This window comes from Vipera ursinii (genome assembly GCF_947247035.1).
Source record: "Vipera ursinii genome assembly, chromosome: 8".
NCBI lineage: Eukaryota > Metazoa > Chordata > Lepidosauria > Squamata > Viperidae > Vipera > Vipera ursinii.
This window is the reverse complement of record NC_139519.1, coordinates 2,045,492-2,056,764: the sequence shown is the minus strand read 5'-3', so window position 1 is coordinate 2,056,764 and position 11,273 is coordinate 2,045,492. Positions and strand designations below refer to the sequence as shown.

General features: G+C 51.9%; 2 protein-coding genes across 6 annotated transcripts; both read left to right on the top strand.

Annotated features, from left to right (window-relative positions):
* Positions 1–1,227: 1,227 nt before the first annotated feature.
* REEP4 (receptor accessory protein 4) lies at positions 1,228–9,604 on the top strand. 4 transcript variants are annotated; one of them, XR_014493145.1, is made up of 9 exons: positions 1,228–1,601; positions 1,815–1,883; positions 1,982–2,058; positions 3,985–4,105; positions 4,593–4,706; positions 5,102–5,234; positions 8,542–8,632; positions 9,002–9,171; positions 9,295–9,604. XR_014493145.1 is itself a non-coding variant. In XM_083368317.1 (8 exons), exons 1-8 carry the CDS (start codon positions 1,539–1,541, stop codon positions 9,352–9,354), a joined length of 807 nt encoding a protein of 268 aa, XP_083224443.1. In that variant the 5' UTR covers positions 1,228–1,538; the 3' UTR covers positions 9,355–9,604. The 4 variants fall into 4 exon arrangements, 3 of the variants coding, with proteins under 3 accessions (XP_083224443.1, XP_083224445.1, XP_083224444.1); XM_083368317.1 differs by lacking the exon at positions 8,542–8,632; XM_083368319.1 differs by lacking the exon at positions 8,542–8,632 and having other exon boundaries at positions 1,815–1,887.
* A 14-nt stretch (positions 9,605–9,618) lies between these two features.
* NUDT18 (nudix hydrolase 18) lies at positions 9,619–11,153 on the top strand. Of its 2 annotated transcripts, XM_083368316.1 has the most exons (3): positions 9,619–9,807; positions 9,904–10,117; positions 10,488–11,153. In XM_083368316.1, the coding sequence occupies exons 1-3, from the start codon at positions 9,661–9,663 to the stop codon at positions 11,087–11,089; spliced, it is 963 nt and encodes a 320-aa protein (XP_083224442.1). In that variant the 5' UTR covers positions 9,619–9,660; the 3' UTR covers positions 11,090–11,153. The 2 variants fall into 2 exon arrangements, with proteins under 2 accessions (XP_083224442.1, XP_083224441.1); XM_083368315.1 differs by having other exon boundaries at positions 9,619–10,117.
* The last annotated feature ends 120 nt before the right edge of the window (positions 11,154–11,273 follow it).

The window sequence follows — 11,273 nt, the reverse complement described above, 5'->3', positions numbered from 1 at the left end:
CCTTTGGCGTCCAGTCATGCCGGCCACATGACCACGGAGACGTCCTCGGACAAACACTGGCTCTTCGGCTTTGAAACGGAGATGAGCACCGGCCCCTAGTTGGAAACAACTAGCACGCATGTGCGGGGGAACCTTTACCTTTTTAATTGTTTGCAGATCTGTTTTTTTTATTATCTTTTCCAGGATCTTCCCAGGTATTGATGTTAAACTGATTGGTCTGTAGTTTCCTGGGTCTGTTTTTTTCCTTTTCCCAATCCTCAAGTACTTCCTGGGTAATCCAGGATTCTTGAAAGATATGATGTTCAGAACTCTGGGATGTAATCTGTCGGGTCCTGGTGATATATATTTGTCAAGGTCGAATAGGTGTTCCCTTACCATTTTCTTGCTTATTTTAATTTTTGTTTCTAGTATCTTTTGCAGTTATGTTTTTTGTGTGTTTGCCTATCATTTTTTTGTGAACACTGATTGCCTGTTACTTCCTTGCCATCTTCTCTCTTTAGTGTGTTGTTAGTGGCGAAGTCATGTCCGACCCATCGCGACCCTATGGACAACGTTCCTCCAGGCCTTCCTGTCCTCTACCATCTTCTGGAGTCCATTTAAGCTCACGCCTCCTGCTTCAGTGACTCCATCCAGCCACCTCATTCTCTGTCGTCCCCTTCTTTTATTGCCCTTGATCTTTCCCAGCATTAGGCTCTTCTCCAGGGAGTCCTTCCTTCTCATTAGGTGGCCAAAGTACTTGAGTTTTAGCTTCAGGATCTGGCCTTCTAAAGAGCAGTCAGGATTGATCTCCTCTAGGACTGACCGGTTTGATCGCCTCGCAGTCCAAGGGACTCGCAGGAGTCTTCTCCAGCACCAGAGTTCAAAGGCCTCAATTCTTTGGCGCTCAGCCTTTCTTATGGTCCCCCTTTCGCAGCCATACATTGCAAATGGGAAGACCACAGCCTTGACTATACGCACTTTTGTGGACAGGGTGACGTCTCTACTTTTTAGTGTGCTGTCTAGATTTGCCATGGCTTTCCTCCCCAGGAGCAAGCGTCTTTTAATTTCCTGGCTACAGTCCCCGTCTGCAGTGATCTTGGAGCCCAGGAAAATAAAATAATAACCAACTATATAATAAATAACATGAACGTGATAAATAGGGACTTCCTCAGTAGCAGCCTCCACTCTTGGGACCAGCTGGGCTTTCAGACTGAGCATTCAAGGGCCTCGGATGACAGAAACGGCCCCTCGGAGAGGAACAAACGCACAGCAAACGCGCGGCTGACAGAAGCCGCCACGAAACATCCTCCCGAAAGCCCCGCCCCCGGCTCCCATTCGGCGCTCTCGCGAGACTCCCCGAAGTTGAAGTTGGACTGGAAGCGCAGACCAAGCCGGAGTCTGGCACGTGATGGAGGAGAGGCGGGGGCAGGGGGACTCGCAGGAGAAACTCCGCCCAATCCAGCAGCCGCCAGATCCAAACAACGGAAACCAGACCGAGGGCTGCTCGCGGCCCCGCCTCGATTGGCCGGCCGCGGCGGGGGCGGGGATAAAGGCGGCCAATGGCAGCGCGCGCGGGCGGTTGGAGCGGCGATGGTGGCCTGGGCGCTGAGCCGCGCCGTGCAGTGAGTCCCGGGCCGGGGGCGGCGGGGCGGATCCCGGGCGGGGAGGGAGCGGCGGCGGCGGCTCCCGGAGAAACCCGCTCGCCCTCCGCCGGCCACGGTGCTGGGCGCCCTGAAGGCCGCCGCGCTGCGCTGCGGGCGGCGGGCCTGGCTGGCTCTGCTGGCGGGCGCCTACCGAGGCTGGCCGGCCTGCCTGACGCCGCCCTTGCGTTACAGGCTCCTGCTGGGGACGCTGTACCCGGCCTACGCCTCGTACAAGGCCGTGAGGAACAAGGACGTCCGGGAGTACGTGAGTGAGAGCCCGCCGGGTCTCCGCGCCCCTCTTCCTCGGGGACCGGGCGGGGGGCGGCGGCAGCGGTCCGACTCACCTCCTGGCTCCCCAGGTGCGCTGGATGATGTACTGGATCGTCTTCGCGCTCTTCATGGCCACGGAGACCGTCACGGACGCCTTCTTTTCCTGGTGGGTCGCTCCTTGCCAGGCGGGACGAGGCGGAACAAGTCGAGGCTTTAGCCGGACCCGGCTGCCTGCGCCTGCAGAAACGCCCGCTGCGAAGGGCTGTGCAGCAGTTGGAATTCTACAGCAAAAAGGAGCACTTAAAGCTCCCCCCTCCCCATCCTTGGCCATTAACCACCTTCTGCATTGGGGAGGGGCTTTGCCCCCCACTCCGTTTTCCCAACCAGTGGCTTGCCCTTTTTTCACATCTGTCCGTGACTCAGAATGGTTGTTAGTATTCTGTTCTTCCTGTTTTGCTTGACCTACTATCCGAACTAAGTTCACCTCTTTATCTCATTATATTTGTTGCTCCCCTTTCACGGTTTTCCCAATTTATACTTGCGGTAAGCTTTTCGAGTAAATGAGACAGGAAAAAAATGTCAGCATGATTTAAATAAGCCACGGTTGGGTTACCACCCTTAAATCCTAAGTTGACATTTTACTGCTTAATGCAGCCAATGAGTTTGCTGGGCAGAGCTGAAACATTTTACCTCGGGTGTCAAACTCAATTTCATTGAGGGCCGCATCAGCATTGCGGTTGCCCTCAGGGGGCCGGGTGGGTATAGCCAGGGTGGGTGTGGCCTACTGGGTGGCCGTGGCTAGAGTGCGTATGGCCTCCTGGGTGGGCATGGCCAGCTCTACATCGTTCGTATCAAGGGTGCCTATGGGGTCCTGGGCAGGACTGGGACAGATCTGGGGGTCTCTGGCAGAAGGAGGGTCTCTGGGCCAGGGCCAAGGCAGTGGGGGCCGTTCCCTCACTGTTTCCAGGATGGCTTCACGGGCCGCATGAAACCACTTCGCGGGCTGGATCTGGCCCCCGGGCCTTGGGTTTGACACGTCTGTTTTAACTGGCTCTGAGCACGTATAGAGGAAAATTGGATCCAGCCCTTCTTGTTAGGAAGATTCAGTTGGGGTGGCCTTCACAGCCAACCCATCACACGGATGTGGTTTATCGTCTTGCTCTGGCTTTTCTTGTTTGGGAGAGATCATGTGATTGGGCCAGAGTCAAAACAGTAGCTTTAATTGCTAGTTGATTGTTGCCAAGGGGCAAAAGGCGGTCACATGAACGTAGGATGCTGCAACCAGTCATAAGTGTGAACCAGTTGCCAAGTGCCCAGATCACGATCACATGCCTGGGGGGCTGGGGAGATTGCTGGGACTGCCAGGACTCCAAAGGCCAGTTGTAACCACCATTCATTCAGTGCCATCATAACTGGTCATTGAACAAATGGTTGTAGGTAGAGAACTACCTACAGTAACTGAAATGGCTCTGTTCTCGGAGGTAGCAAACGAGTGCTGGGATTCCTTTAGTTCCCTAATCATCTCTGGGTTTTCTGGAAAGGCTTCTTCTAACCCTCCTTAGTTCTGAAAGTAGCCCATTTGCCAGGATAGCCATTGCTGAAGTCTGTTGTGATTCCGTGCCAGCTGAGTCCGGGGAATCTGAGGAGGAGGAGGAGGGGTTTGGGGAGCCAGCAGAGTCGGAGGAAGGCTCTGATGAGCTCCAAGACTTACATTCCAGTGAGGAACCTGGCCCTTCTGCTCGTGCTCAGGATGAGACGTAGCTGGGTGGGGAGGCTGGGTAGGAGGAAATGAGAGACGCCCGCAAACAAAGAGGCTAGGAGAGTAAGCCAGAGAGAGGCAATGGGGCGACTCCGGAGGAGGCATTGAGAAGCCACACCTTGAGGACTGAATTACAAAAGGGGAATGTATGTGGGCGGTGCTGGTTGCTGAAGGCAACCTTTGCAAAGTACTTCATGGGATCATGTTCTGTTGGTATTGCCAGCGACTAATTCTCTGTTTTGCATTGTATTTTGTGTGGACAATTTCCTCCACAGAACAAAGTCAGCAATCTGTTGGGCACTGCTGGCTCCATGGGTATCTTTTTGGTTGCAGGTTTCCCTTCTACTATGAGATCAAAATGGCCTTTGTGGTATGGCTCCTGTCTCCTTACACAAAGGGGGCCAGCCTGTTGTACCGCAAGCTTGTGCATCCTACGCTGTCCAGCAAAGAAAAGGTAATGCTCTTCCTAGCCCAGGCCACTGTTGTTGGTGAGTGGACAGCAGTGCCCATTGTCCTGTTTTCCCCCTTTTTCTCAATGAAAATAATGCAGAGCATTTCCTGACTGCACCTTTAAAGGCGCTGAGCCTGCATGAAATTATGCCAACTTAGAATGTGCTTCAGCAAGGCAAAACAAGGAGTCAGAGCTGGAGGCAGCCTTTGGGAAATGGGTACAGGCAGCAGAAGATTGGGGTCTCTGTAATGATCACACCACTTGTACCGAAATAGCTGCCTCCTTGCCACCCATGGCAATAAATGGGAGGGAAAGGTAAAAGGCTTTTTGGGTGCCAGACCTCCACTCCTTGCCCCCCTTCCTTTCCTGCAGTTGAGTGGCAGGAGCACTTCCTTATCCTGTGGCAGGAGATGCATGGGGAAAACCTGGAGGGGATTTTTTGGGGGATGCCCTTCTTCTGAACCTGTCAATTGTATGTGAATTCCTGCAGGAGATTGACCACTTCATCTGCCAAGCCAAAGAGCGTGGCTATGAGAGTCTTGTGAGCTTTGGGAAGAAGAGCATCAATGTGGCAGCCACAGCAGCTATCCAGGTGGCTGCAAAAGTAACCTCTGATGTTTCCTTTGCTCTGGTCTCTTGGCGGGATTGGCAAGCTTGGGCCTTGCGGAACGAAGGGGAGGGGAGGTACTGCCATTGGTATTCCTTCCTGTAGAAGCAGGTTTCTCACCCCCAAATCATCTTTGGTAACTAGGCGGTATTGGGCTGCTTTCCCCCCTAATTCTATGCCATTTTCAGCTTGTATCACATGGGTAACTAATTTCCTTCCTCACCTACTACTACCACCTCCTATGTTTCTATAAAGGCTTCTCATATATGTACTTTGGGTTAAGTATCAGGAACTGTGGATCTTTCTCTTCTGAAATACTATTTCCCATTTCTGAAGCAACCCCTTTGTCGATTCCCAAATAATTCCCTTTAACTCTCTTGTCTCCCGGTTAGGGCCAGGGTGCTCTGGCAGGTCGTTTACGCAGCTTCAGTATGCAGGATTTGCGCTCCATCCCAGAAACAGCCATGGTGCATTATTCAGATCCCCTCTATCTGGAGGAACAGGAACTATGCCGGCAACCAGTTGGTAAGGAAACCTTCATTGTAGAGCAAGATACAAAACTATCCAGTGTTTTTAAACTCCTCCAAGGCTAGGTTCAAGATGACTACCTTAACATGGCATTCGGTCACTTTTGTAGTTCAGCATTTTGTTTCCTTTTTTTAAAAAAAATTTTTATTGACTTTCTAGTTTTACATTTAAGTATTTAAAAAGTAACATGGCTAGATTAATAATTAAATAACATACAAGTGTCTTTAATACAAATCTAAAATTACCACATTAAATATTTCCTCTCTTTTTCTCCTACTATTTACTGTCTCATGTTTAAGCTAATACAATTCTTATATCAATTAAGTAAAAATATTGTTACATTTATCAATAGTTTTTAGCTTATACATATCCTAATTGCTTTAACATTCAATCTTTATAGACAATCGTTGTCCTGTAATTTTTTCCCCAATTTTTAGTTTCCCGTCAATATTTAACATTTAATATTTATAATTTCCAAGTTTTAGGTAACCAAAGTTTCATTTACCACAATTCATCACAAAATCTAATATTCAAGATACATGTCCTATCGATTTGAAATATTGTATTTCTCACCATCTTACATAATCTAATTGATAATACAGTATAACATTCTTATTTTCTATTAATTTTTAAATGTCTTAAATTTAATGGCCAAAATTCCCCTTATTTCAACATCAAATACTTCATCTCTTTTTCTCTTAATATCTACTATCTCATATTTAAACACAGTTCTTATTTTGTCAACTACGTAAAGGTGCTTATTACATTTATCATTTTTTTAAACTTATATGTATCTTAATTTTACATTCAATCTTTATAGACAATATCCTATTTGTTTCTCCCAATTTTTAATTTCTCATCAATATTCAAATTTAACTTTAGATATTTATACTTCTGAGTTTTAAATGACCAGTTTTCTTTATCTCAATTCATAGCATAATCTAGTATTCAAACTACACATCTTGTTTGTGTGTGTATTCTAATTGATAACATAACATCCTCATTAATAAATCCAAACCCCTATTTTCTTGACCCTTATTCTAGCTTTCTTTCTTTGCCAACTCGCCTTCCATGTCTGTGCTTTTAAATCATCAAATAGATCTCCCTTTGTTATTGTATATATTATTTGAAATAAGAGCCCATCCAATCACCATTTTTTTGGAAGGACTAACAAATTGTCTATTATTCTATCTCCCCGTAGTTGTCCTGGAATGTTTATCTTCCCTTTGGCCTGTTCTTCTTGCTCCTCAAATTTCTTCTGGTTTATATAGAAAGTCTTTTCCATTTTCAGTGTTATCAGTCCCTTTTGTGGGTTTTCCATTAACTGTGTTTGTTGTCCATTGAATCCTCTATCATAGTGTTTGATTGTTCCACTTCTTCTATTGTGTTCTGTGTAGTTGCTTCTTTAATTGTAGTCAAAGTTAGGGTTTGAACATTTAGGCTGACATCTTGTTCTTGTGTCTTATTTCATTGGAGGCTGTAATAATAGTTTCATGAATTGCTTTTGACAGAAAGAATCTGTTCCTGATCTTCATCCATATTCTCTTAGTGGTGTATTAGATTAAAAGCTTTACAATCAAGGGATGAAAATAATTTTATCACTGGGTATAGAACACAGCTGAGCTTCTCACAGCTGATATCTGCCAAGGTAGAAAAAGTCTTATCTATAGTCTGGGCTTCAAGCCAAGTCTCTCTTAGACAATAACAGGTTGTAATATCAGATTTAGCCACAAGATGTAACCAATGCCGTTTAAGGTTTTTAAATAAATTTTTATATTTCTTTTTCCAATTTTACTTCTTTTTGGTAAGTAAAAACCCAAATGTTCAATAGGGATAAGAAATCTTTTGATCCCCAAATTTTAGAAGCATATAAATCCAGTTAAAATAAGGTGATTCTTTCAGCGTTAACTCCCCTGGATAGTCAGTCACCACTGCTTTTAGAGGGTGGGATAGGATTTCTCTTCCCTCTCTCCACAGGGGGGAAAATACTTTGGGCAGCTTATACAGGTAAAAAAGATAATTAGGCTTCAAGAGACGTTCAGATCTCACCGTCTCATCTGTACTGCTTTAGAAGGGCCTGGTGGTAAGTTTGACTTCGGCTATCTGCAGTCTATGGGACGTGGTGGCTCAGTGGGTTAGGACGCTGAGATTGTCGATCAGAAGGTCGGCAGTTTGGTGGGTCGAATCCTGAGTGCCGCGTAACAGAGTGAGCGCCTGTTACTTGTCCCAGCTTCTGCCAACCTAGCAGTTCGAAAGCACATAAAAAGGCAAGTAGAAAAATAGGGACCACTACTGTGGGAAGGTAAGTGTTCTGTGCGCCTTTGGCGTCTAGTCATGCCGGCCACATGACCAGAGACGTCCTCGGACAAGTGCTGGCTCTTCAGCTTTGAAACGGAGATGAGCACCAGCCCCTAGTCGGAAATGACTAGCACGCATGTGCGGGGGAACCTTTACCTACCTGCAGTCTAGTGATGGGCCATATTTCTATGGCTGGTGTTTTGTCTGCCGGTTTGGAGGTCTGCCCCGGATCAAGAGGAAGGGCTACCACCCTCCCGTGATCAAGCAAGGATCCCCTCCTTGCTTGTTGCCCCTACAGGACAACTTTCGACCCTTTCCAGGGTCTCCCAGAGATGCAAAATTGAACGTGGAAGATGGAGCTCACCCTCCAGTGGCTGCGATGGCAAACCGGAAGTCCACATTTTGAGTCTTAGTATCTTCTCTAGATCAAGTTAAACCACGCTATGGATGTTTGTTCAGTTATCACTGGTTATGCCACCAGTTTTACTGTGGGGCAATCCCTTTTGGGTGAACCCAGCCTATTGGAGCAAGTTTGGCTTAGTGGTTAAGACGCCAAACTTGGAACCAGGAATCTGAGTTCCAGTCCCCGCATAGCCATGAAAAACCAGCTGGGTGACCCTGGGTCAGCCATTCACTTTCAGCACATCTCATGGGGTAGTGATTGTTGGGAAAATAGGAGGAATGAGTTAGATATGTTATTCCCCCTCTTGAGTTATTTCCAAAACATAAGGTGGGGTGGTCAAATGTTATAGCCACTTTAATGGTGTCTAAGGGCCATACAAGCAATGCAGGATTAAGACTTCAGATGAGGGAGGGAATACATCTGCAACAGGAATCTTACTGTAAGTTTGACATTTCTGCTGTGCATATCTTGAGATGAGGTACACACCTGTGTGTGCATAGTTTACCAGGGAGGCAAATTGACTCGAATTCAGCCCTACCAAGGCTGAGTGGCTGTGGACGTTGAGGTCCCCTAGGTCTGCATATCTTCCCTCTTTACTCCTAGGTGGGATCATTTCTCCAGGAGTGTGGTACACAACCTGGGGATTATCATTCCTTCAGCCCAGACTGATTTCTGAGGGTTCTTTTGAGACCGAGTTGAGTTCCTTAAAGGGTGGGGTAGCAAACTCTGCACCAAGTGCTTTGCTTTTAATCAAGAATCCAACATAAATTTTGTAGTTCCTTTTTCCAATCAAAAGGGATGAGAGATCTTAAATGTCAATCAAGCCAGATTTTTTAAAAAATGTTCTCGACAGTTGGAGATACTAGTTTGCGCATGTGATCAGTCAATGCAGGGATCTGGTTGAAAGTAAAGAGGGTATGGCGAATCTCAGTTTCATTCATGGGGAGGCCAGACATTCCTTTTATCAAGTTAGGGGCGCCTTGCATCCAGCTTCACTCTGGACAGACATCCAGAGGTTCACAGGTTGCTGCTCTGAGTCTTCCTTCGGCCTGTATTTGCCTAGGGCGCAGGCAGCAGCCGGGCTCCGATAGCGAGGAGGAGGAGGAGGACTGCTGGACAGACTCTGAAGTCTCTGCCCCCTCCAGAGGCCGCTGCAAGGACCCCGCCCTTCCCAAGCCCTTGGCCAGAAGCCAAAGCTCCCGGCAGGTGAAGAAGCGGCCGCCAGCGAAAGAGGTCAGGCGGCAGGCTGGGCCAGGCGGCGGGGAACCCCGGGCTTGCTCTGGCTCGGAGCGGGGGGGGGGATGGAGTCCTGGCCTCGCCCCCCCCTAAACGCTGCTGGCCGCCTTCTTTTCGCAGAGTTCTTCTCGGGGGCTCCGAAGCCGTTCCCGGAAGCAGAGGCCGGACCAAGAGCCCTAGGCTCTCCCGGAGGCGCGGCGGGCAAGGCCTCCAGCTGGGTCAGGGCCCCGCCAGCTCTTCGTCGTTTCCCCACGCCCAGAGCCGCCCGGCCGGCGGGGCGCGGAACGAGGAAGAGCCGCCGCCGCGCTTGCCCGGCTCGTCCGCGCGCGCCATCCTCGGCCGGAGCCACCAAGCGAAGCTTCCTCGGGGCCGCCGCCCCTTTCAGCCTTCCAATAAAGGCCTTTTCCCCGCCCGCGCAGCCTCGGCGCGTCTCTTGCGGGGGGCGGGGCTGCCGCGCGGGCGACGCAACGGCCTCCGGGCGGCGGGATGGCGGACGAGGAGCTGCGGGCGCTGCTCGGCGGGGAGGGCTGGCCGATGCCCGAGGCGGGCGGCAGCGACCCGGGCGCCCCCGAGCCGGCGCGCCTGCGGGGCAACGTCTGCTACGTGGTGCTGGCGGTGCTGCTCAACGAGAAGGTCCGCGGAGTCGGCCCCCGCCCCTCGCCCCGCGCGGCGCCCGCGGGCCGCCCGTTAACGACCCCTTCTCTCTCCCCCCCCCGTCGCCCGGCGCAGGACGAGGTGCTGGTGATGCAGGAGGCCAAGCGCGAGTGCTACGGGAGCTGGTACCTGCCGGCCGGCCGGATGGAGCCCCGCGAGACCGTGGTGGAGGCCGTGCGGCGGGAGGTGCAGGAGGAGACGGGGCTGCAGTGCCGGCCGCTCACGCTGCTGGCGGTGGAGGAGCGCGGCCCCTGCTGGATCCGCTTCGTCTTTCTCGCCCGGCCCACCGGTGGGGCCCGGCCCGGGGATGCGCGAGGGGGCGGGCTCGCCGGCTCTGCTGGAGGGGCTCCGCGGGGGGGGCGATCCGCCGGCTGGAGCGAACGTACGGGCTGCCCCCCCCCGACTGGCGGGTGGGAGGCTTGAAGCCCCTGGATGGAGTTATCGGCTGTTCCCAAGCGAGCGTTCTTCCCCCGGCTGGAGCCCTGGCAGGCGGCGCCTCCTTCCAGTCCGCGGGCTCGCAAAAGGCTTCCTAAAGCTTGGCGCGCCTCCTCTCGCCGGTTTCTGCTTTGCTCGCCCGCCCTGGCGTCGACCTCCCGCCGCGGCCCTTAAGCCGAGCCCGGCCGGGCGCAGCTCCCTAGCGCTGATCTCCCTTTCTCTAGGCGGGACGCTGAAGAGCCTGCGGCAGGCAGACGCGGAGTCCCTGCAGGCGCTGTGGTGGGACCGGGAGAGCCCCGCCCTGCCGCTCCGCTCGCGGGACATCCTGCCCTTAATGGAGCTGGCCCTGCAGTACCGCGCCAGCCCCCGCCATCCTCCCGTCCTGCCGGTGGAGCTGCCCTGCGCGTCGGTTTGCCAGAGGTTCTTGCTCGTCTTCGCCGGCGGCGACGACTCCTTGTGGGTGCTCCTGGAAACGGGCGGGGTGCCGCACCTGCCCGTGGCAATCAGCAGCCCGTCTCCCTCGAAGCCGGGCAAGAGGCTCCTGGCAGCCGTGCAGCCGCTGCTCCGGAAATGCACGGCCCGGCCCGAGGTGGCCGTCCGCCTCCAGGGCCTGCTCGGCCTGCAGCATCTTGGCAAGGATCCAGGGCAAAGCGACGGCATCTGCTTCAACGTGGTGGCCACGGTCGGAAGCGACTGCTCGCAGGAGCCGGCCCCACCGGCATTGCAGGAGCCGGCTTTCACCTGGTGGGAAGTGGAAGAGGCGGCCCTGAAGAACCAGCTGCTCCAAAGGCTTCGCACCGCTTCCTTTCTCCCCATTTACAGTTAGCTTCTCCCAGCTGAGGGCTGCGCCGGAAATGGAAGCCGCCCGGAGTTCTGGCTGGGATAGAAACGCCCCGAGGTCACCAGACGCACAGCAGGCCTGGGATGCCTCTTTTCCAAAGGATGCTATTCTACCCACGCCTGCCGAAAGGAAGGTGGGCAAGGAAGACCAAGCAGTCCTGGCAGCCTTT